Below are 26,918 nucleotides of genomic sequence, written 5' to 3'. Positions count from 1 at the left end.
TCTGATCACGGGCCTTGTCATTTCTCTTTATTTTTTTCTATTAGACTAAACTTTTTGAAACATTTGCTTTATGAATACATGAATTCAGTAATGAAATATATAAATTGGCTTAATAATTAGAAATCCAATATATAACTCCTCAGAATGAACATAACTAGGAAGAAAAACAGGAGTGAAAATATCCATTTAAAAAAAGATTACAGAAGATAAAAATTATTAAAAAAACAATTAAGTTGGGTACCTCATATGGGCATTTCAAAGGCCAATACACTCTGTAAGAAATAGATTTGGTAGCAATCATTGCAGGCCTGTACTCTCAAAGTAGGTCAACAATATTCAGTTGGGCAAATGAAAATATCAAAGCATAAGTTACTTTGTGCTTCACTCTATTCCTTAACTCCCTTTGACTTTTAAGAGAAACACATGTCTTTAGCACACACTGAGTTAAACTTTAAAAGAAACTACTAAACTGCTTTTGAACGTAATCCCGTCCTTTTACCTTCCCACCCGTTATGTGAGAGAGTTTGGGTTGCTCTGTGCCCTCACCAACACTTGGAATTGCCTTTTTGCTTTTAATCATTCTAAGAAGTATATGCTATTATCTCATTGTGATTTTAATTTTCAGTTCCATGGTGATTAATGACGTCAAACATATCTTCATTTTTTAAACAGTCATTTGAAAAAATTCTTTTGAAAAATATCTGGTGAATTTAACTCAGATTGCCATAATATCTACTACTGCAGGCAGGAATCCCTCAGAAGAAATGGAGAGGCCATCATGGTCAACAAAAGAGTCCAAAATACAGTACTTGGATGAAATCTCAAAAACGACAGAATGATCTCTGTTCGTTTCCAAGGCAAACTATTCAATATCACAGTAATCCAAGTCTACGCCCCAACCAGTAATGCTGAAGAAGCTGAAGTTGAACGGTTCTTTGAAGACCTACAAGACCTTCTAGAACTAACACCCAAAAAAGATGTCCTTTTTGTTATAGGGGACTGGAATGCAAAAGTAGGAAGTCAAAAAACACCTGGAGTAACAGGCAAATTGGCCTTGGAATACAGAATGAAGCAGGGCAAAGACTAATAGAGTTTTGCCAAGAAAATGCACTGGTCATAACAAACACCCTCTTCCAACAACACCGAAATCAGATTGATTATATTCTTTGCAGCCAAAGATGGAGAAGCTCTATAGAGTCAGCAAAAACAAGACCAGGAGCTGACTGTGGCTCGGATCATGAACTCCTTATTGCCAATCCAGACTTAAATTGAAGAAAGTAGGGAAAACCACTAAACCATTCAGGTATGACCTAAATCAAATCCCTTATGATTATACAGTGGAAGTGAGAAATAGATTTAAGAGCCTAGATCTGATAGATAGAGTGCCTGATAAACTATGGACTGAGGTTCGTGACATTGTACAGGAGACAGGGATCAAGACCATCCCCATGGAAAAGAAATGCAAAAAAGCAAAATGGCTGTCTGGGGAGGCCTTACAAATATCTGTGAAAAGAAGAGAACTAAAAAGCAAAGGAGAAAAGGAAAGATATAAGCATCTGAATGCAGAGTTCCAAAGAAGAGCAAGAAGAGATTAAAAAAGCCTTCCTCAGCGATCAATGTAAAAAATTGAGGAAAACAACAGAGTGGGAAAGACTAGAGATCTCTTCAAGAAAATTAGAGATACCAAGGGAACATTTCATGCAAAGATGGGCTCGATAAAGGACAGAAATGGTATGGACATAACAGAAGCAGAAGATATTAAGAAGAGGTGGCAAGAATACACAGAAGAACTGTACCAAAAAGATCTTCACGACCCAGATAATCACGATGGTGTGATCACTGACCTAGAGCCAGACATCCTGGAATGTGAAGTCAAGTGGGCCTTAGAAAGCATCACTACGAACAAAGCTAGTGGAGGTGATGGAATTCCAGTTGAGCTATTTCAAATCCTGAAAGATGATGCTGTGAAAGTGCTGCACTCAATATGCCAGCAGATTTGGAAAACTCAGCAGTGGCCACAGAACTGGAAAAGGTCAGTTTTCATTCCAATCCCCAAGAAAGGCAATGCCAAAGAATGCTCAAACTACCGCACAATTGCACTCATCTCACATGCTAGTAAAGTAATGCTCAAAATTCTCCAAGCCAGGCTTCAGCAATATGTGAACCGTGAACTTCCTGATGTTCAAGCTGGTTTTAGAAAAGGCAGAGGAACCAGAGATCAAATTGCCAACATCCACTGGATCATGGAAAAAGCAAGAGCGTTCCAGAAAAACATCTATTTCTGCTTTATTGACTATGTCAAAGCCTTTGACTGTGTGGATCACAATAAACTGTGGAAAATTCTGAAAGAGATGGGAATATCAGACCACCTGAGCTGCCTTTTGAGAAATTTGTATGCACATCAGGAAGCAACAGTTAGAACTGGACATGGAACAACAGACTGGTTCCAAATAGGAAAAGGGGTATGGCAAGGCTGTATATTGTCACCCTGATTATTTAACTTATGTGCAGAGTACATCATGAGAAACGCCGGACTGGAAGAAACACAAGCTGGAATCAAGATTGCCGGGAGAAATATCAGTAACCTCAGATATGCAGATGACACCACACTTATGGCAGAAAGTGAAGAGGAACTCAAAAGCCTCTTGATGAAAGTGAAAGTGGAGAGTGAAAAAGTTTGCTTAAAGCTCAACATTCAGAAAACGAAGATCATGGCATCCATTCCCATCACTTGGTGGGAAATAGATGGGGAAACAGTGGAAACAGTGTCAGACTTTATTTTGGGGGGCTCTAAAATCACTGCAGATGGTGACTGCAGCCATGAAATTAAAGACACTTACTCCTTGGAAGGAAAGTTATGACCAACCTAGATAGCATATTTAAAAGCAGAGACATTCCTTTGCCAACAAAGGTTCGTCTAGTCAAGGCTATGGTTTTTCCTGTGGTCATGTATGGATGTGAGAGTTGGACTGTGAAGAAGGCTGAGCGCCGAAGAATGGATGCTTTTGAACTGTGGTGTTGGAGAAGACTCTTGGGAGTCCTTTGGACTGCAGGAGGATCCAACCAGTCCATTCTGAAGGAGATCAACCCTGGGATTTCTTTGGAAGGAATGATGCTAAAGCTGAACCTCCAGTACTTTGGCCACCTCATGTGAAGAGTTGACTCATTGGAAAAGACTCTGATGCTGGGAGGGATTGGGGGCAGGAGGAGAAGGGGACGACAGAGTATGACATGGCTGGATGACATCACTGACTCGACGGACGTGAGTCTGGGTGAACTCCGGGAGTTGGTGATGGACAGGGAGGCCTGGCGTGCTGCAATTCATGCGGTCGCAAAGAGTCGGACTCAACTGAGTGACTGAACTGAACTGAAAAAATTCTTTTGAAAAATATCTGTTTAAAACTTTCCTTCATTTATTAATTAGTTTGTCTTACTCAGTTTTAAAGAAGTCTTCCCTGGTGGCTCAGTGGTAAAGAATCGCCTGCAATGCAAGAGCCACAGGAGATGCAAGTTTGATCCCTGGGTCGGGAAGATACCCTGGAGGAGTGCATGGCAACCCACTCCAGTAATTCTTGTCTGGTGGATCCCATGGACAGAGGAGCCTTTGGTCCATGGGGTCGCAAGAGTTGGACAGGACTTAGCGACTAAACCACCACCATACATTTTCATATACATATACTATTTCCCCAGCATCTTTTTTAGAAATCACTATTCTTTCCCAGTTTCAATGGTGCTTCGGTGCTTTTGTCAGAAATCAAGTGGACAATTGAGCAAATCCGTGTCTACATGTGGATCCTCTGTTCTGACACTTGGAGCTTCATGACTATATTATTCTTTTTTTTCTGTTTGCTCCAACGTTGTTCCTTTTAATATGTATTTTGACCTTCTTTGAATTAACTGGATATTTTTCAGTATTACAGTTTTTCTTTGCCAATTGCTTATTAGATATAATTCTATATTTATTTTGGTAGTTGTTCCAAGGTTTACATCTTGTGATGAGTATCTTTGACTCATCACAGTTTACATATAATGTAAGAATCTTACATAAGTATATTTCTATTTACTCTTCCTATTCTTTACATGTGTCATCATGCATTTTATTTCTACTAATGTTATGAACCCTACAATCTATTGTTTCACTTTTGTTTCAGTCAGTTATAGCTTAAAGAAGCAAGAAATGAGAAGAAAATCTTTCATATTTGTCCATCTATCTATCATTTCTGGTACTCTTCTTTTACTTGTGTAGATCTGAGTTTCTGACTGATATCATTTTCCTTCTACCTTAAGTATTTCCTTTAATGTACTAAAAATTTTCTGCCATCAGTTCATTTAATTTGATTTGATTGCATGAAAAAAGGCTTTATCTTCATATTTGACATATTTTTCATCAGACATGTACTTTTGGGTTCAGAGATTTTTCTTTCATTTTTCTTTTCACTCAGTACTTTCAAGACATTTTTCTATTTTATGGCTTGCACTGTTTCTGATGATAAATCAGTTTAGGTTTTAAAGTGTTTGCTTCCAGTTATATAATGTGTCTTCTCTGTGTTATTCATGTTAAGATTGTTCTCTTTATCACTACTTTGCAGCAATTTAATTATGATGCACTTTGTTTTCGTTTCTTTTGAATTCTGCTTAGGGATTGTTGAGCTTCTTATATCTGATGATGTTTAGTTTTTATCATATTTGGAAATTTTTCAGCCATTCTCACGGGGTATTTTATCTTTTCCCCCCTACCACCACTTTTTTCTGGAATTCTTTTTTTTTTAAATAATTAATTTGGCTGAGTAGGGTCTTAGTTATGGCATGCAGAATCTTCATTACATCATGCAGGATCTTTTGCTGTGGCACATGGACTCTAACTGCGCTGTTCAGGCTCAGTGGTTTTGGCACATGGGCTCTCGAGTTGTGGCCCACAGCCTCCAGAGTCCACAGGCCCAGTAACTGCAGAGTGTGGGCTTCATGGATCTTAGTTCCCTCACCAGGGATTAAACATGTGTTCCTTGAATTGCAAGATGGATTCTTAACTATTGGGCCACCAAGGAAGTCCCTGATTTGTAGATATTGCAAAACCCTTGTATTCCTCTGATAAATCAACTTCGTATTGCGTATGATCCTTTTAGTGTATTCTTACGTTCAGTTTGTTGACATTTTGTTGAGGATTTTTGCATCTATGTCCATCAGTGATATCGGACTGTGATTTTTCTTTTTTGTGTGCTATCTCTGTCTAGTTTTAGTATCAGGATGAGGCTGGCCTTGTATACAGAATGAGTTTGGAAGTATTCCTTCTTCTATGCAATTTTTGGGAATAGATTGAGAAGACCAGGTCTTACCTCTTCTCTAAATGTTTGGTAGCTTTCACCTGTGAAGCCATCTGGTCCTGGACTTGTGTTTGTTGAGAGTTTTTCTAAATTACTAATTCATTGTCATTGCTGCTAAATTGGTCTGTTCGTAGTTTTTATTTCTTCCTGGTTCAGTCTTGGGATATTGTACATATCTAGTAATTTGTCCATTTCTTCTAGATTGTGCATTTTATGGCTGTGTAACTGTAGTCTCTTAGAATCATTTTTATTTCTGTGATGTCAGATATAACTTCTTTTTTATTTCTGATTTTATTGATTTGGACCCTCTCTCTTTTTTCTTCATGAGTCTGGCTAAAAGTTGTCAATTTTGTTTCTCTTTTTTAAAGTCCAGCTTTTAGTTTCAGCACTATGGTGGTTTTTACAGTGGGTTGTCATTTGAGAAATATCACCGTGAAATTTGAGGGGGAAAATCACATCAGTGCTCTTCTCTGTTAATTCAAATAGTGATCCCTGAACTTCCCAGTCATTAAAAACAAACAAAAACTTTTATTGTATTTATCACATAAGTAACACATAATCATTGCAGGTGATACTTATTAGAAAGAAGGGAGGAAAGAAAAGAGGGAAGGAGGGAAGAAAAAGTCAAAGAAGAAGTAGTAAAGGAAAAGGAAAATCACCTGAAATACCATTAGTCATTGATAATCACCATCAACATTGTAGAGTATCTTTTAATTCTTTTCTGCTGCTGCTGCTACTGCTGCTAAGTAAGTCGCTTCAGTCGTGTCCGACTCTGTGCGACCCCATAGACGGCAGCCCACCAGGCTCCCCCGTCCCTGGGATTCTCCAGGCAAGAACACTGGAGTGGGTTGCCATTTCCTTCTCCAATGCATGAAAGTGAAAAGTGAAAGGGAAGTCGCTCAGTCGTGTCTGACTCTCAGCGACCCCATGGACTGCAGCACACCAGGCTCCTCTGTCCAAGGGATTTTCCAGGCAAGAGTACTGGAGTGGGTTGCCATTGCCTTCTATGTATATGTAAACATGTATTTTTTAATAAATATAGTATATCATACTATTTTCTAAGCTGCTTTTTTTTTTTAACTAATCAATATGACTTTATTGCGAAGATGGTTGTGCTATGCTTAGTCACTCAGTCATGTCTGACTCTTTGTGACCCCATGGACTGTAGCCCGCCAGGCTCCTCAGTCCATGGGGATTCTCCAGGTCAGAATACTGGAGTGGGTTGCCATGCCCTCCTCCAGGAGATCTTCCCAATCCAGAGATCAAACCCAGATCAACAGCATTGCGGGTCGATTCTTTACCATTTGAGCCACCAAGGAAGCCCTAAGCTAATTAAATAAATCCCTAGTTGTTGGACATTTAGATTATTTCCAATTTTTTATTTTATTCTTTACATAATCATAATTAATTTCTTAGGATACATTTCCAGGGAAAGAATAAACGTGTTAATAGGTAAGTGTCAAAGCTTTTGCAATTGTTGTCAATGTGTCATCTAAGAAGGGTATACAAGCTATATATCCACCCGTAGAGTCCCCAGAGTACTAGCGAATACTGTTTTCTTCACTGTTATTCTGGCTACTATTCCCTTGATTACCAAGGGGTAACTTTCTCCCCCAATGTTTATGGACTACTTATCAATCATATGATCTCTAGGCGAAAAACAGCTCTTCTTTCTATAGCTTTGAACTAGATTACTGAGAAGCTGAATTCTTCATTGAGCAGGGCACAAAATATTTTTGATTCTGCTAACTGTAATATACTGTCTGGTTTTAAAGCCTCAACACGCAGAGAGTCCGAGGTGGCGGTCGTCCGATGCCTGAGACTGGCACTGACGGACGCCGTCAAGGACGTTGTGCAGCAGGTCGCGTCTGTGATGAGCTCTGGGAGCAGCTGTGAGACGAACCTGAACAAGCACAGCGTTCCCGAAGGTCTGCGTGAGAGCATTCCGAAAGAATGGAATTACATTCCAAAAGAAACCAAAAGGAAAGAATCAAGCAAAGGTACGTTTGTTTTTCTTTAAGAACACGTCCCTAAAGAAGCACACTTTCTAGGATATGAGAACAAGTAACATTGTAAAAATTACAAGATTTGTAAACTATATTAGTCTCCTTTCTACCATGTACATTTAGGATTCCTAATTTTCATTAGTGCAAGCCACATGATCAAAAAAAAAAAAAAAAAACACACACACAACTTAGAAATGAAAATGACTCAAACAATCATCTTCTTTTTTTAACTACCAATTCAAAATTTTCTGTGATATTTTGTGTTTATGTTAGTATTCAGATTAGTCACATGATTTTGACTGATTTCCTTTAAACCTATTGAGGAATCTAAAATTCATATTCTCAAGAAGATTGCTCTGATATTCAGTTTAATTATTCTTTTTTGACGTTTTTCCTGTACAACTACCAGTTATTACTTTCTTCTCTTTCTTTAATACACCTACATGTGTAGCTTTTGGGTGAAAAATAACACCCCATTTAATAGCTACATGTATTTTTCTGACAGGTATTCCCCCCCTAGTACCTATGGTTCTGGATTCGGTGCGTTGTTCCTCTTCAGGGCAGTGCACCTACCAAGTGTACTGAAGAATTATCAAAGACCTATGTTATTCATTTATTTTAGTACTCAAGTCCTTTCTTGTTAGTTTCTTCCTATCTAGATGTCTCTACTTTCCAAGAATTTCACAAGGTTCCTTTGGATGTATCTTATTTATCTGTTTGTATCCATGAATCTTCTTTAGAATTTTTTAAATACATCTTTTCCTTTTTATCTTCATCTTTAAAGAAGAGTATTTTTTCACTAACTGTAAGGAAACTCTCAACAGTAAAGTACTCCAGCTGAACAGTAAAACACTCCTGCTAAATCTCAATCCATTTGAGGAAAGTAGCTGTTCTTTCATCCTTCTCCATAGTGGTCCTGAATAATGTGAATCTTATCCAGGAACCTTATATTAAAGACTCAAATCATCTATCAGTGACCTTTCATAGTAATGCTTTAATTCTGTCCAAACCCTATTAAACTGCCTTTGAATCCAGTAAAGCCATTTAATTCAAATTGGAAAATGTCAGATATTCATTACTTAAGTTCTTCCTCATCAGAGTTGTTGCCATCTCCCTTTTCTAGCTTTGGGATATTTCATAGATTTTGAGTAATACAAGAGGCATGATCTATAGTGTATATCATGTCATATGAGTAGCACTTTTTTGTTTGTGGCTTTCAAGTTGGTCTATTCACAAACAATTATTTTTTTTTTCTACAAGTATTTTGGAACTCTTCCATAACATTTCAAAGGGCCTCTGGTTTCCACTGCCACCCCCGCCCCAAAAAACTTAGTTTGTATTGATCGATACCAGTTCTTATGGTTTTCCTTACTAAATAATAGTTTTTCATAAAATTATCAGTAAGAGTAGAAATATAACACTTAGAGAGGCATGAAGGACTGCCAAATCACATATAAATACTATAAAAGAAAGTGGTGGAGGAAGGTGACCTTATAAAGCATTTCGTGCATTTCAGGATGTGACAATAGGAGAATACCATTGTTCTTCATTTCTGTCCTCTTTTAAATTGACATTACTCAATCTTTAGTTTCCCTACAACATACAAGATAGATAACATGTTCATGCCAGACATTAAGTCACTTATTCGTTCAATAGATAGACATTTACTAAGTCAGCTACTACTACATATGAGGTACTGGAATTGGGTCAGGGATAAACCATCAATGAGAGATCCCCTCTGGATTCTTGAAGACTAGTATAAATGTTTACAAATAGGTACAAACACCCCCAGAGGTGTATAAGACAATTCTCTGGTGGGTGAGAAGACAGCAAGCAAAACTACTGACATGTCATATGGAGCCTGTTATGGAATTCTCCCTGGGTCTGTGAGCAGGCCAGTCATGTGTTGGGGACATTATTGTTAGTGAGGGCGTGTACAGGGTAACCTCACTCCTTCATTAGCTTTCATCATTTAGCAATCAATTAAGGTTGTCCTTTGTATTTCAGAATCTAGTTTTCACAACATTAATCCTCACAAAACACACAAGTGGCTTTAATATATTCTTATAAATAACAAATCAACTACGGTTTGAAACTATTACTGGGAATCCAAGGGAAAACAGTGAGAAAGTAAAAAAAACTCACACTGAGGAAAATTACTGTTTCTAACATAAACTGTTTCTCAGCTATATTGCAAGTTAGAACACTGATAATCTGATCAGATTTGGCCAAAAATAAATTAAAAAGGAGTGGGAAAACTATCTGAAGCATGGCTTTCCATACTTTGTTGTTAAAGATGAATCCCTCCAAAATAAGTATTGTGCCTTGAGATATTAGCTAAATATAGTTTGAAGTCTTCTTGATTAGCGAAAGATTTCAAAACTAAGTATACAAACATGAAGATAAACCTTGATAATCCTTTTCAGCAATGTTTTAAGTCAATTGATATTTAATTTAGTCCTTGGCAAAATTCATCTAAATAATGAAGTGCTTAGGGGCCTTTTTTTTTTTTTTTGAGGATTCTAACTTAAAAGACAAATAGTCACTAGCTTAAGGAAACATTTGTCCTTCCTGACATAGTGAAAATGATGGAACATGGAAAACACTGAAGATTTAAAAAAATAAATAGTACAATAAATTATACAGTGTAAGAGATTTACCGAAGAATTGAATGGAAGTTCAGATGTTTCTGATATAGCTCAGCTTAGGTATTCACTCCCTAAGTGAATACACAAAGAATTCTCTCCCTAAGAGCAAGTACACAAAGAATTAGTTGTTTTATTTGACAATGACCAAAGGAAAGATATACCAAAGAATGTATTGTCTTACCACTAAATTACTTTTTAAATAGAAAGAATGCTTTATGGGGAAACTCAGGGGTAATTGTTTCTAACTAAAACAATAGATTCTGGAGAGGAAACAGAGGTAGCAAGCACCGCAGAGAAAATGTATTCCAGGCATCATTCACACATGGATTGTTGAGAAAGAAAGTGATGGCAGAAATATGCCAAGTGTTATCAGAAGTCATTCAGATAGTTTATTTTGTAAAACCCAGAAATATTAGTTTTATAAAAGCGAGTATCACCTATGTAAATGTCATCGCTGCACCACGTAAGAACTTAGAATTTGCTAGCTCGATTTAAAATGTTCCAAATAAGCGTTTCAGTTATTTTTGAATACTTTTCTCAAAAGTACAAAAATGAGGGCATCCCTGGTGGCTCTGGTGGAGAGTCCGCCTGCCAACGCAGAAGGCACGGGTTCCATCCCTGAGCCGGGAAGATTCCTGCACGCAGCGAAGCAGCTAAGCTCCCGTGCCACAGTACTGAGCGTGTGCTCGAGAGCTCGGGACCCACAACTGCTGAGCCTGCGTGCTGCAGCTGCCGAAGCCTGCACGCCTTAGAGCAACAAGAAAATCCACTGCAGCGAGGGGCCTGCGCACCGACACGAGCATGGCCCCCGATTACCGTAAATACAGAAAAGTCCACACTGCAACAAAGACCCAGCACAGCCAAAAAGTTTTTTTAAAAAACAAAAATGAAACATTTTCAGTTTGTTGCAAGAACAGTTAATTAACATAAAGGTGATGACTATTTGTTAGTCAGATTTCAACGACAACGTTTGTCTCTTTGGTGGTTAAGATTGAAAAACTAGTGCCATGATTTCACAGGTTGCACGTGGATCTATGTATATGTTCATGTAGCGACTTTGTCACCTAGGACGGTCATGAAAGCCAAGTATTGAAACAAACTAAATAACCTGACATTTGAATCAATGTGTTACAAACTATTAAAGCCCAGGTTTTTAAAAGAATAAAGCATATAAAATCACATTATCCTCACTCAATAATGTATTATCGATATTTAATACCATTCAGTTCAGTTCAGTCTCAGTCGTGTCCGACTCTTCGCGACCCCACGAATTGCAGCACGCCAGGCCTCCCTGTCCATCACCAACTCCCGGAGTTCACCCAGACCCACATCCATCGAGTCAGTGATGCCATCCAGCCATCTCATCCTCTGTCGTCCCCTTCTCCTCCTGCCCCCAATCCCTCCCAGCATCAGAGTCTTTTCCAATGAGTCAACTCTTTGCATGAGGTGGCCAAAGTACTGGACTTCTAGCTTCAGCATCATTCCCTCCAAAGAAATCCCAGGGCTGATCTCCTTCAGAATGGACTGGTTGGATCTCCTTGCAGTCCAAGGGACTCTCAAGAGTCTTCTCCAGCACCACAGTTCAAAAGCATCAATTCTTTGGCTCTCAGCCTTCTTCACAGTCCAACTCTCACATCCATACGTGACCACAGGAAAAACCATAGCCTTGACTAGATGGACCTTTGTTGGCAAAGTAATGTCTCTGCTTTTGAATATGCTATCTAGGTTGGTCATAAGTAAACAATATTTTAAAAGTTAATTTTAAGACATTATTTGTCTTTACCTTTTTCATTGTAAATTTCATTTTTTGCATGTTTTATAATCTCCAAAATATATTATTACAATCAGTAGTCTATGCATAAGAAGGAAGACATGATAAGTATATAAATGTACCTCTAACATCTCATTCAATGTCATATTCAAAGCTATGGTTTTTCCAGTAGTCATGTATGAATGTGAGAGTTGGACTATAAAAAAACTGAGCACCAAAGAATTGATGCTTTTGAACTGTGGTGTTGGAGAAGACTCTTGGGAGTCCCTTGGAAAGCCAGGAGATCCAACCAGTCAATCCTAAAGGAAATCAGCCCTGACTATTCTTTGGAAGGACTGATGCTGAAGCTGAAATTCCAATACTTTGGCCACCTGATGTGAAGAATGGACTCACTAGAAAAGACCCTGATTCTGGGAAAGATTGAAGATGGGAGCAGAAGGGGCTGACAGAGGATGACATGGTTGGATGGCATCACTGACTTGATGGACGTGAGTTTGAGCAAGCTTGGGAGTTGGTGATGGACAGGGAGGCCTGGTGTGCTACAGTCTGAGGTCACAGGGAGTCGGATACAACTGAACATTGCATTCATTCTAGGACATGCATTTTTTCACACTTTATCAAATTGGGATGGCTCTTGCAATATATTACATATTAAGGACTTAGAAGTCAACTTATTTAAATAAAGACAGACTAATGAATGTGTGGCATTCTTAAAAGATCCCTCCTGGTATGTTGTCAGCATGATCATAGACTCAGGTCCTGCGATTGTGCTTGTATGGTGCTGTGCTGTGCTTAGTGGCTCAGTCGTGTCTGACTCTTTGTGACCCCATGGACTGCAGTCCACCAGGCTCCTCTGTCCATGGGATTCTCCAGGCAAGAATACTGGAGTGGGTTGCCATACCCTCCTTTAGGGGATCTTCCCAACCCAGGGATCGTACCCAGGTCTCCTGCCTTGCAGGCAGGTTATTTACCGTCTGAACTACAAGGGAAGCCCTGACCCCGTGGTCAGTAGAATGGATTTGTCATCGGTCTAAAGGTTCTGACTAGAATTTGCCTAAGTTTTGATAAAGTAGTTGGAGATTTGAGTACGTGCAGTTCTCAGATTTTGTAAATATTAGTAGGGATACAGGTGTGAAAAGAATTGTTAATCTTTACCTGATATCTACTTATCTTGTCAAATGTTTACCCAGGATGTGCAGATAAGCCCTCTTTAGGATATACAGAATATAAGATATAATCTTTTAAGTCAAATACTTGGCAGCAGATTGGGGCATATGAGATGCAAACACATTAAGAACAATAAAACATTTAAGATATTTAAGAACGTTGACAAGAGTGGTTTCTTAATTAGCTTTATCTATATTCCAAGCTTCATCTAAACATATTTATTTGAATAAAAAGAAGACATTTATTGAGGAACTATTTTTTACAAAGTACTGAACGAGATACTTTTTTATTTATTCTTTTATTTAATACAAAAGTCTCCTGAGATCATTCAAATATATATTGGACCGAATACAATTTTTACAAACATAAAAACAGTGTTCCAGTTAATTCTGAAAATCATTCTTAAGTTGTCATGGATTTCTGAGGAATTACTAGACCAGACCTATGTTTTCCAAGAGCTTTGTACTACTTAAAAGCAGAGTGACTTTTTTTTTTTTAACTTTTTATTTTGTACTGGAGTATAACCAAGTAATAATGTTGTGATAGTTGCAAGTGGACAGCAAAGGGACTCAGCCATACACATACATGTGTCCATTCTCCTCCAGACTCTCCTTCCATCCAGTCTGCCACATAACTGAGAAGAATTCCCTGTGCTGTACAGTAGGTCCTGTGCTATACATAGACGCATTTTAAATACAGCAGCGTGTTCACGTTGATCCCAAATACCCTGTCTCTTCCCCTTATCCTTCCCCCAGGCAAACATACATTCATTCTCTAAGTCTGTGAATTTGTTTCTATTTTGTAAATAAGGTCATTTGTTTCATTTCTTCTTAGATTCTGCATGTATGGAACCTCATATGCTATTTCTCCTTCTCTGTCTGACTTACTTCACTATGACAATCTCTAGTTCCATCTATGTTGCTGCAAATGGCATTATTTCATTATTTTAAATGACTAATACCCCATTATATGTATGTGTGTGTGTGTGTGTGTGTGTGTGTGTATCTATCTCATTTCTTTTTTTTTCCATTACTCTGTTGGTGAACATTTAGGTAGCTTCCTTGTCTTGGCTATTGTAAACAGTGCTGCCGTGAACACTGGGGTGTGTGTATCCTTTTGGACATTATTTTCCTTTGGATATATGCCCAGGAGTGAGATTGCAGGGTCACACGGTAGCCCAATTTTTAGTTTGTAAAGAAACCTCCACACTGTTCTCCATAGTCTCTGTATCAGTTTACATTCCCACTAATAGTGTAGGAGGTTCCGTTGTCTCCACTCAGTCTCCAACATTTATTGTTTGTGAATTTTTTGATGATAGCCATTTTGACTAGTGTGAGGTGATATCTCATTGTAGTTTTGATTTGCATTCATATAATAATTTGTGATGTTGAACATCTTTTCATGTGCCTGTTGAGCATCTGTATGTCTTGTTTGAGAGCTTCTCTGATGGCTCAGACAGTAAAGAATCTGCTTGCAATGCAAGAGACCTGGGTTCGATCCCTGGGCTGGGAAGATCCCCTGGAGAAGGAAATGGCAACCCACTCCAGTATTCTTGCCTGGAGAATCCCATGGACTGAGGAGCCTGGAGGGCTACAGTCCATGGGGTTGCAAAGAGTTGGACATGACTGATCGACTAACACCAACTAACATGTCTTCTTTGGGGAATGTCTGTTTAGGTCTTCTGCCCATTTTTTGATTGGGTTGTTTGTTTTGATGGTCTCCATAATCCACAGAGTAACTTATTAAAATGTCACAAATATCTTAAGAAATTTTTCACAGTGTTTCATTATGTTTGTTCAGTAAAAACAGTGAAAAATACTTTTCTCAAGAACTTATAGCTACCTTCTTTTAGACTTTCACTCTGTTCCAATGTTCAAATTCAACTATGTACATAGTGTATTAAAATGCTTGTATCTGGCTTTACAAGATACTCAAGGAGTGAGATTTTATTCCATGCTCTTGGGGAGCTTTTAGTCTAGTTGTAAAGACAACTCATGAATGTATAAATAAGAATATAACAAACAATGATAGATGATAATACAAAAGATAATACAACATGGCATTTTATGAACCTAATTACAGCACAGTCATATGGGTAATATGTCCAAATAAATTCATAGGAGGAAAAAACTTTGAACCAAAAGTTGAAGGTTATGAGTGACCTGTGAAGAACGAGGGCATTCCATGTGAGAATAATGAGATATTCCGAGAAGCCTAAGAGCAAAGAGGATGAAACAAAGATGAGGTTCACCGAAACTGCCTGCAGCTAGACTATAGAGTGTTTTGACAGCAATGCTCCAGAGACTGATCTCTTAACAGTGGAAAACAGCTAAAAGAATTGTAGCAGAGAAATTAGGTAGTCAAGTTAACAAAGTTAGGTACTAGTATATGCATCTGGCTTTACAGCTGGGTATAGTCTGGAGCAGAGAGATGGGTTAGGAGAATCCTACGACAGTCCAGATACCACTTGTGAGGGCAGGGTTGAATAGGTTAGTAGCCCTGGTCACAGTGAGGCAAAACTGCATGTCAAAGATGATGGAGTAGGAAGATTGATCAGTGTAGCCCCTAGTCTTGTATGAAGGATTAGGAGGAATATTTCAACAATTCAAAAGGAAAGAAGAAAATGATGAATAACTTTCCTGTTGGCTCAGACAGTAAAGTGTCTGCCTGCAATGAGTTAGACCCAGGTTCAATCCCTGGGTCGGGAAGATCTCCTGGAGAAGGAAATGGCAATCCACTCCAGTATTCTTTCCTGGGCAGAGGACCCTGGTAGGCTACAGTCCATGGGGTTGCAAAGAGTCGGGCACAACACACTCAATGATGAGGAGGACTGAGAAGTGGAATGCCCATCTGGGAGCTGGAGTGGTTGAAAGGCCAAGGCCGAAGGTTCTAGAATCATCTAGAAGAATGGTTCTCAACTAGGAAGATAGAGAACAATTTGGCAGTGCTTTGGAGACATGGGGTCTAATGATAGGGAGGGACTGGGGGCTGGAATAGGATCAGCGTGGAGGGACTGTCTTACATGGATTGTAGGGGGAGGCTGTCAGAGGAAATGACATTTGAGCTGAAAATTAAAAGAAGAAGAGCCAGTCCCGGCAAGAGCTGGAATGATTCTGTCATGGATGCCAGGAGAAGAATAGAAAGGCTTAAGGAAGTGCCAAAGGCCACAAAAAGGTTGCAGCACGGGTATCTTTGCATTTATTGATTAGGAGGACCTTGGGCCCTTTAAACCTATAATCTTAATAGATAAAAATATAAGTAATAATTCTGAATTTTCTAATCATTTCTGAGAGGAAAAATTAAGTTGGGGGACTTGGGGAATTTTTGGCAGGACTGCAGAGGACCCCAGTAGAGTTCCGTCGGAATATGTCAGGCACTTGCTCTTCTCAACAATTTTCTCCACAAAAATTAGACATCCCCACACAACACTCAACACAGTGATGGAATGCAAATGCTAATACTAATCATACCTTTTCTTTCTTTTCTCCCCCAGGCTTCACAAGGCTTGCTGCTCAGGCAGTATCTATTGTAATCAGCAAGTTACCTACAGTGATTGCATGCTTGCCTCCCCCAATTAAATACTTCTTTTTTCTGTCTGAGAGAAAAATGTCAGAAAACTTCGTTGAATTGAAGAAAGCTGGCCTGCTTGTCTGGAACTTGATTGTAATTATATGTCGGATATTTGAGGATGGAAACACTGTGGAACTTTTAACAGGTGCCTCCCTTGACAGATGGAGTAAAGAGAAACTCGGTTTAGTCTGTGTGTGTTTGAAAAGCATCACGGGAGAGCAGACGAGTAGCCCTAATCAAATGACCCAAAAGGTTATACGGATCATCGAGCAGCAGAAACCCAAATGGGTTGAATGCCAGTTGTTGAGAGCAAGGAAACTGAGCACCGAATGGTAAAGTTATGTTTTTCTTTCCCCGAATTGCATCAGACACATTCCCAAAAAAACAAAATCACCCATAAACAACCACCACCTCAAAATATTGTCAGATAGGCAGCCATGGTCATCTTGCTAACTTCATGGGAACTTTGATGAATACAGGCAAAGATAAATATTCCATCAAATGCTGGATTGTTAAATGTTCCTTGTCTTATTAAAATTTGAACCCCATTGATACACTGGAACACTATACATGTTTAGTCCCCATCTCAAGGTTTCTGATTAAAAGGGTGCTGGTTAAACCCAGGAGAATTTGGTTTCACTCCTTTTCAATGTGCAAACAGGTATCTCGTGGATAGCCTGGAGCTTTTTGTAAATGGATTGGCCATGGAGATTAAATTAAGAAGGAATTAATGGGTATAAAAGGCTCTTTATTGCTTTCTGTGTACCTGATTGTCAAAAAGGTACACATTTTTCATCTGGTAATGTAAGAATCCCAGAGGGCAACTGGGGCATATCACACTCAAGCTATAAACACACCCAGCTGTTTCTGTATGAAAATGTCAGCCTTCTCCTCGGTTTGGCACTGAGAGCTAAGTGATTTGTGATATTGCAAAGATTTTTAAGGGTCCCTGATGAATTTAAATGTGTACATAGAGTCCTCCTGTCTTACAATTAGTCTTCAGTATAGAACTGCATGATATTGATAAAGGAGTTATGGTTCATATGGTTTACAGATCACTAAGCCAGACTCCCCCACATACTTTTTTTTTTTTACACCATTCACAGATACTGTCCCCCATTCTTTTGAAATATATTCATATTGCTAGAAAGTACTATTGTAACTTTCTGCCTGAAACAACTAAAAGTTGTTAGTTTTAGTACATGGCAGTGATAGAGTTCAGGTTTTGGAATTATATGGACAAATACAAATCCTTTGTAAATGGGCCATCTTTTGTGAGTTATGGGGTTGTACAGGTTGGATCCCTGGGTTGGGAAGATCCCCTGCAGCAGGAAAAGGCAACCCATTCCAGTATTCCTGCCAGGAGAATCCTATGGACAGAGGAGCCTGGAGGGCTACAGTCCATTGGATTGCAAAGAGTCGGACGCAACTGAGCGACTGAGCGCTCATGTACAAAGCTGGTAGAGTTGTTTTGAAAGGTTAAACAACAGTCATGAAGTTCTTAGCATCAAGCTTAGACCCAGTAAGCATTTGTTATTTATAAACTATTAAAATAAGCTGCACTGTTTAGTAGTGTGATGACAAATGCTCTTTACTAGTTTATGTTAATCTGTGAGACTTCATATTAATCGAAATTACTGTAAGTAATCATGTAAGTAGTGTAAATAATGTAAGAAATGTAAGAAATCATTTTCCTGGTCTTTTCATGCTGACTTTTAAAAATTTACTTGTGGGGCATCCTGTGTGTAGGATTAAGAATAGCAGTCAGGAAAATGCTTAGTACCGTTGACAGTGACCTTAATCTTTACATTTGCATTGGATACCAATTTGTAGGCTTTAATGCAAAGACTAAAAGATTAAGGCCACGTGTCATAATCCATGGCAGTGGGTGTAGAAGGGAGAGAAGAGAAGCAGAGTAAAAATAGTGGATTTGATGATAAAGTTAAATGTATGATACTGCTGAATTAGGAGACTATCAATAAGATCAGTGGAAAGTAATGTCTCTAATATACCTTGAGCTACATACAGAAATCCAGAAGTGAAATTTTTTTCCTTAAAAGTTGATTTTAGTCTAAGTGTTTTATAAATAGCACCAACACATCTGATATTTTCTACAGTAGGGAATTGTCTAGCCAATATTTGGCTGATTAGTTTTATGTTGCAACTTGCATCAAAAATAATTTTTATTAACTTTTAAAAAATGTTTTACAGCCCTCAAAAATTCTGAATACACTTTATGTAGCTTGTAATTAGCACAGTGCTATATCTTTCTCGATTTCTCAAATAATTGCAATGTAAAAAAAATCCAGATTTAAAAGTTATTTCATTTATTTGAAAAAGAATTAAATTTGACTTATTAACAGACTTTAGGTAATCACTTATGGGTTTGGGTGCTATAGAAACGCTTCATCCCAACTTTGCCTTTAAGTTGATTTTCTGATATACACATGAACTTCCATCTCTACTCATTTCTCACAGATAGACAATCATTTAGTTCATAGATCTATACCATGAGGAAGATGTATTTTAAACCATGATGTCTGTATACAGGTGGAGGGTTGCCTTGACCTTACTGTAATATTTTTTGAAAATGGTGGCTCAGATGGTAAAAAATCTGCCTGAAATGTGGGAGATCTGGGTTCAATCTACGAATTGGGAAGATCCTCTGGAGAAGAGAATGGTAACCTACTCCAGTATTCGTAGGGCTTCCCTGGTGGCTCAGCTGGTAAAGAATCTGCCCACAATGTGGGAGACCTGGGTTTGATCCCTGGGTGGAGAAGATCCTCTGAAGAAGGGAATGGCTACCCACTCCAGTACACTTGCCTGGAGAACTCCATGGACAGAGGAGCCTGCTGGGCTGCCGTCCATGGTGTTGCAGAGTTGGACAGGACTGAGTGACTAAACACCTTCACTACTTTTTCACAAGCGGATATAAGCACTTAAACTAAAATAGTTCTTCTGTTACGATAACTGAAATCTTAATTCCTCATGAAGATTATCTTGGATCCACACGATATCATTTAGCCAGATTGCTTTCTTGCACCCAGATTTAACTTTGATTTTATGGAAATTGTGAGCATAACTGCAGTGGAAAGGCGGCAGCTGTAAGCAGTGCTTGTCTTGCATGCTGCCTGAAAGCGTTACTATTCATTAAAATAACCTTCACTTTGTAGTAACACTCGAGCTGTAAACAGTCAACTTAGATTCTGGAGAACACACAGGCCAAAAAAAGTAAAGAAATGTCTGTCTTTGCAAAGTAATTTGTCGAGTTGAAGATTATTGTTTTTCATCATGGTGACCCTGACTTGGCTGGCTGGGTGCATATACAGATTAAGATTAATGCAGTTATTCCTTGGCTAAGGTCTGCCTCTTTCAGGGCACATTCTCCCTAATGACATGATTGATAGGCAGTCCCAAATCCAGAGAGGAACTCATTAATCATCGCATTGACTGAATCCAATCATTTGCTTCACCTGCACAGTGATGGACAGGAAAGGATACAATTCAGGGGCTGACACGGAGACACTCCTTTGTCAGAGGGCCTCAACTTTTTCAATGTCAGCCTCTACAAAACCCGACAAGAAATTCTGCTTGCAGCCTGTATGCAGTTTCAAAAATGATATTTACAAACTTCTATTATTGCACAAAAGTCTTTTCTGTTTGTTTGCTCGTTTAAAGATTTACTCTACCTAATGGATATCTTTAAGAGTAGGATTTGGTTTCATTTTTTTTAGCAAGGCTTATAGGATCATAAACTTTTTTTTTTTTTTTAAGAAGGATGTTTTGAGGCTACATGTGGAAGCAATATAAAAGTTAATGTCCAGCAGCTGGGTATTATTTGGTTCAGTCTTCAGGTCAGCGGCACTGACTCTTAGCAGAACTAATTTTATAATCATGGCAAAATCTCAGTAATGAACTGCAGTATATAGCTGATTACACCACAGTAAATTTCATTTAGTCTGGGAAACAGTGGAAACCCATGCTTTTAAATCTTAAGAATACTTAGACTGCAAAGCCTAACATGATCCTAATAGCACTTGTAATAAGAAAATTAGTGTAAAACATATATGATGTAAGTTGAGTATCATGATTTATTTTGCACTGGTATAGTGTGAGAATTAAAAAAAAAGTCATCCATTACTACAATGTGAATAATGTTTAAAATAAAAAATAAGCCTATGAATTCTTATAAAAGAAACGTTTTACACATATGACTTGCACATTCCTGCTGTGCTTACAGGAGAGCCTTTTCCTGGAAGGATAAGCAGAGTAGTGACTTTTGCTAACTATCTGTTACCTGAAAGAAACTGGAGGGAGGGCGTGTATTTTTAAAAGGCAACAAGTGTCAAAAGGCCAATTTAAAATACCCAGTGGTAAGCATTCCTCCAGGAAGCACCCAGCCTATATTTAGCATAATAGGCTCCCCCTTTTGACACTTTAATTAGTCTTTAATGTGTCTAAGACAGGTGTAAAGAGAAGGCTACAAAAGACAGAATACCAAAGCTATTTCTGGAATCAAAGATACTCCTTATCCTCAAAGAGAAAATACAAATTATTTCTTAAAAAGAAATGTTTTGTTTTCATCCCACGATTATAGCAATTCAACAATTGCGGTAATGGGAAAATGTTTTATAGATTGGAGTATAAATGCAATAAAGAAATATTTTAAAAAAACGGTTCAATTTTTTAAAATGCTTTCAGGTGCTTAGTTCTAAGGCGCTGTTTATGGGAGCCGCCCGCCGTTTGGGGAAGGTATACCTATTTGAGCAAAGTCTTTATGGGTGCTTTGCATATGAGATTTACATCAAACACTCCACACTCAATCTCTTTGATTATTTTCCATCTTTACAATTCCTTACACTGATACTTAATACGCTTTCTTTGTATTTAGTGCATTTATGACAATAGAGAAAAGCACAGCCTTAGAAGAAGGAGATATCGCTCTTGAACTGACTGAGCAGAAAATAAACATGATGGTCCTGGATATCTGCCACAAACCAGGTGGCAGCGAATACCTGAGGCAAATTTATCACATCATGCGGCTCAATGAGGTAGGGAAACGGCCTTTTTACCGAGCAATTAGGTGTGTACTGGCCTGAGGCAGCGTCTGCTGGCAGCTAAGGGTTAGTCAAGGAGGTGATAATACTTCTTAAAGTCAATACCAAACTCAATATTGCATTATTAATAGAATCTATTCAGCCCGGGCTGTTCTGCATTTGTACAGCAGAGGCTTCACGGAAACATTGTAGGTTTTATTTATATGGTTTAAACAATAACACGGCTCATAAACTCAACTCAGTTCGAAATGGTAGAGATGAGAGGTGTAGTTTGGGAATTGTGTATTTGTGACCATCAAGTTGATGTTAAAATCTGGTATTTGTGAGATGAAGAATTTTCTGAAGACAGATTTTTAGCTCTTCTCCTGCAGACATCATGTTTGTGTTGGTGAAGCTGAAGATTTCTTAGACTTAATGAGAAACTTCGGAAGATTATCAAACCACATTCAGGAGCAACTAGATTAAGCTAAGCAGGGAAGCTGATTAGAACAAATGTCATGCTTATTCACCTCTCTGCTGGGTTAAGCCTCTGACCTTCCCTGCTTTTGGTTGTTTTTAGCAAAAATGTGAAGAGTTGACGTTATTTACTTGAAACAAGTTTGCTAATTTAGGTTTTTAATGTGACCATACATAATCTGGGTTCAGGGGCTTCCCTGAGCTGGTAAAGAATCCACCTGCAATGCAGGAGACCCCAGTTCGATTCCTGGGATGGGAAGATCCCTGGAGAAGGGATAGGCTACCCACTCTAGTATTCATGGGATTCCCTGGTGGCTCAGATGGTAAAGAATCTGCCTTGCAACCTGGGAGACCTGGGTTCGATCCCTGGGTTGGGAAAATCCCCTGGAGGCGGGTTTGGCTGACCCACTCCAGTATTCTGGCCTGGAGAATCCCCTTGGACAGGGGAGCCTGGCAGGCTACAATCCATGGGGTCACAAAGAGTCGGACACGACTGAGCAACTAAGCACAAGCTCAATCTGGATTCAAATGTGACATCTAACGTGAAGTAGAATTGTGTTTATGTCTGCAAACACTGAATGCATTTTTGGCATAATAAAAATTGTGTAATATGAATAATGTTAAGATATAGCATTTTATCTCATTGAGGTAGGCCTTAAAAAAACATACATTTCCAAAGAGTGAATTAAACTCTACCACAGCATTTTATGACTCAGCTACATAAATGTTCTCCTTACTATGATCTATTTGAAAGTTACTTCAAGTAAATCTTGTTTTCTGGCCTTCAGAGAGGTAATCAACCTCAAACAGGTGACGTAACAAGGTGATCAATGTTCACCTGAGAAGGAGGCCTTTGTAGCTGTGAGAAACGGTCCTGCTTCTGGAGGAACTGGAGCTAAGGAAGGATTGGTAACACAGGAACTCCACCTGTTCACTCTTGCTGAGGAGCTCTCACAGCTTGTCTGAGGGTTCCCTTTGGGGAAAGCAGGAAGTCTGGTGAACTGAAAGACCTCCATTGCGAAGTCACGGTCTTCATGGGCATGATGTCATGGTCTTCATTGGTCACCTAGTTTGGCCAAAGTAACTGTGGTGGTTACAGAGGAATAGATGTTTTAGTCACAGTACCCTCAGAGCCTTAGTAAGGTTGAGTTACGATAGTTCTGAACACCGCGATCGCAGGTTTAAATTCCCCCTGATAGGATACTTCTCTTTTTCAAAGTTCTAAGAAGACAAAAGATTAGGAAATCACCCGTAAGCAAAATCAACAAAAATTAAGTTAGGTATTCATTGGCCGTCAGCCACTTGTTGTATTCAGGAAATCGAAAGGCCGTTTTCTCCTCGTGGAAGTCTGAGGAAGTGCTTCTGAGCAGATACGTAATGAGATCTGACGTACCTAAGACTCTGCGGGGGCATCGCCACATCTTAATCAATTAAATTCCAAGTTAAGGTTTTTCTTTCTTTCCAACTGAATATACTTACCGTTGGGGCTTCCCTAGTGGTTCAGTGATAAAGAATCTGTCTGCAATGCAGGAGACCAGGGTTCGATCCCTGGGTCAGGAAGATCCCTTAGAGGAGGGCATGACAACCCACTCTAGTACTCTTGCCTGGAGAATCTCATGGACAGAGGAGCCTGGCGGGCTGCAGTTCAAAGGGGCTGCACAGAGTTGGACATGACTGACATAACCATGCGTTATGGCAAGGTCTATCAGCTGGGAAAGCAGGCTCAGTATTTGATGGTTTATTTTGCTGAGTGAGATGCAGGGCTGAGAGGTAAGAGGCATAATGTGAGTTGAGGATAGAATCAAAGTAGGGAGGCCTCAGCCTGACTGCTTAAACAGTGCAGGCAGGAAACACAAATAACACAAAGTGACTGAGTGACTAGCATAACACTTAGGGCTGCTTTTATGTGAAGCATCGTTATACTGTAGGTAAATTGCACCGTGAGGTTTGTGCATTTGATGAGTGGCATCCTGTCTTTAGCACTTTCGGGGGTGCTACTAAATAGTATTCGAAAGCAGTGTAAATACAGAGCGTATACAGGTACAGGCCTGGGTGAGTGGAAGCTGAGCTGTCAGGGAAGCCCCTGAATCCAAATTATGTATGGTCAAATTAAAAACCTAAGTTAATGCACTTGTTTCAAGTAAATAAGAAGACAGCAACTCTTCACATTTTTGCTAAAAGCAACCAGAAGCAGGCAAGGTCAGAGGCTTAACCCAGCAGAGAGGTGCCATTGAGAGGGAAGTTTTGAGAGGAGGTGAGTTTTTAAGCATTTATCTTTGAGGTAAAGGTAAGGTGTCGGAGCATAAAAGTCCAAATGGTAGTTGAAGATGCTGGTCACGAGCACAGATGAGGGAGGCTTGTGAACAGGCTGATTCTGACGTGGTGGGGCCTGAGATTCTGCTTTTCTAACAGGCTCCTAGGTAGGGTTTATTTGACTGACCTACACACAGGACTTTGAGCAGCAACGGTTGTCAAGATGACCTCTGAAGTTGTTTTCACTTCTGACTCTCTGAACCCAAGTCCTGCCCCTAAGCTTGAAGAAAACTTTATATTGCGACACACTAAAAATCACAAGGACATTTCTGTTATATGATTTATTAAATGACTTGTCTATTAACAGTAAGTATTTGGTAGTTTGTGGGAAACTTTTAGTCCTTTAAATTTATCATTTTCCAGGAGGAGTCTTATAATTCAGATTAGGGTTATTCACCTTTTTATTTGTGGATGGAAAATAAAGTATAATACAATAGACTTTTTTTGGCCCAAGCTGTCACTGGAGGATAAAATTAAGATTACATATTTGGAGCTTCTATTGAACCTTGATAATTTTCAGTCCACAGCATGAAACCAGAGTTGAGGAGCTTACATTATAATTCATTCTACATAGAGGGAGACTGCTTGCAGTGAACTCTCAGAGTACTTAGCACTCTGCTGAGCATGGAGTAGGTAGCAACTATGCTTGATGAATGGATGAGCAATCTTGTACTGTGCATAGTCAAGCTCCTGAGTTAAGTTTTGGTAACCCAGACACGTTAACATGTGAAGTAATGACAAGACAATGCCGATGAAAAAGATTCTGGTACAATCAAGCATACATTCATTATGTGAGAATTTGTTAAACAGTTTTCTGATCTTTCCTATGTATTAAGTGAACCTGTTCTTGATGGGTTTGTTACAATCCTGATTGGTATGTACTCTGCTGTTTCTTCTGAAAATGTAATCTGTCTCGGGGCAAGTAATACTCTAATCTAGCAAATGTGCTGGAAGCATAGATTTGGATATTGACCAGTTTATTTTTAAAGAGAATATGTGCTTCCTACCATCACAACTTGTAATTTTTTTTTTTTCCCCTTGAAGGTATATTTAAAAGAACAGCTGTTTTCTATGAATGGTTCAGAGGAAAAGCCATTACCCATCCAACCTTTAAAGACGACCTTGAGGAGTGTGGAAGATCAGCCCTCTGCTTTTAACCCTTTCCATGTGTACAAAGAGTTCAGTAAAAGCATGCTTGATCAGGTATGTGGAAATTAAATAGTAAATTTCATTAAAACTGTGTGCCTTTTTTTTGTTTTACACAAGTAAGAAAAAAAAATGCTTTGTGTTTGAATATTTACTCAAAATCTTTTTTGATTAGCACGCAAAAGGCGTTGTTCTTGTTTGCATGGTCTGTGCAAATTGACTTTGGAAAAGTTATTTTATCTTCTTTTCTATTTGTCAAACTGATTCATCTTTTCGGTCTGTAAAATTTGACTTTTGACCCGGTCAGTTCACCGTGGGCAGAGGAGGGAACATCTGTTCGACTGTGTCTATGAGAGGCTTGAGAAATCCAGCTTTCCTTAGAATCTTCCTCTCCATGGCCGCTTCCACCCTCCCTCGATATACACAACTCGCAAAATACCTTGCAATCTTTATAGATTTATCTCATTTATCAGGTAAATTAAAAGATACTTTAAAAGTGATCATAAATAGAGCACTGAGCTCCTATTTTAAGTGGCATGAGGTCAGTTAGCTGTTTCATAACCCTAAACACATTCCCGAATTTAAAATAAATTTGTTAATGATCTTAAAGTCAGGATATGTGGAATGAAGTCCATGTGATAAACACCACATATTTTTTAATGTCAGAGTATGCTATCGTTTAAGCTGCATATTTCATAGTTACATGCAAAAGATCATCTTCATGCCAAAGTACTTGAAACCTAAAGTTGTTTTTGCTTTGTTCATTCTCCTGGTGTCTTTTCCCCAGTAACCTCCTGACAGACTATTGGAGCTAGCAGGGCGGAAGAGAAGGATTGCTTGACCTAGAGCTCTGACGAAAATAAGAATTAAAACAAGGGCCTAATTCGGGATGCAGATAATATTTTTACCATGCCTGTTACAGCCCTTGTCTACATTCATCAATACTGTAGTAGAATAAGACCTTCAAATGCTGACAACCCGGGGCAGAATTCTCCTGCTCTATGACAGGAGTGTAGTGCTCCATTAATCAGCAGGTGACAGGGCATAGTTCTCATTGGATTTTAAACACTAGCCTGGACTCATATTATCAAAACTATTTAGTTTTAAGAGGAATAAGCATCCATAATACTTAAAAACCAAATATATTGCATAAGTTTGAGTTTATTAGCTGCCTTCCTGTGTTGTACATTAGATGCCTCCAACCATAAATAATCATTGTAGCTGTTAAATTATCCTCACTTCATTTAAATAAATGGCATGTTGTATTCAGTTCTGAATTATGAGATTATCTTTCACAGTAATTTTTCTCCTTACTCTATTGTGAAATTATCTATTAAATGAGAAAAAAGAGAATTATGTTATTTACACTTACAGGTCCTTATAATTTCCCCTTTAAAGCATTTTCTTAACTGAAAACATTAATATCACTCTCTAATTAAGCTGTGTCTTATAATTTGAGCCAT

General features: G+C 38.8%; 1 protein-coding gene across 3 annotated transcripts in view; it reads left to right on the top strand.

Annotated features, from left to right (window-relative positions):
* Positions 1-26,918, top strand: part of KIAA0825 (KIAA0825 ortholog) — a 441,670-nt gene that overhangs the window by 213,414 nt on the left and 201,338 nt on the right. For 2 of the 3 annotated variants that reach the window (XM_055564899.1, XM_055564898.1), the window contains exons 16-19: positions 7,097-7,321; positions 16,407-16,815; positions 21,375-21,534; positions 25,354-25,512. In XM_055564899.1, coding sequence (XP_055420874.1) covers positions 7,097-7,321; positions 16,407-16,815; positions 21,375-21,534; positions 25,354-25,512 — 953 coding nt within the window. Of the gene's footprint in view, positions 1-7,096; positions 7,322-16,406; positions 16,816-21,374; positions 21,535-25,353; positions 25,513-26,918 lie in introns of those variants that run through there. The other variant, XM_055564900.1, reaches the window with a different exon arrangement.

The sequence above is a fragment of the Bubalus kerabau genome, chromosome 1, assembly GCF_029407905.1.
Source record: "Bubalus kerabau isolate K-KA32 ecotype Philippines breed swamp buffalo chromosome 1, PCC_UOA_SB_1v2, whole genome shotgun sequence".
NCBI lineage: Eukaryota > Metazoa > Chordata > Mammalia > Artiodactyla > Bovidae > Bubalus > Bubalus kerabau.
This window is presented reverse-complemented; position numbering and strand designations above follow the sequence as displayed.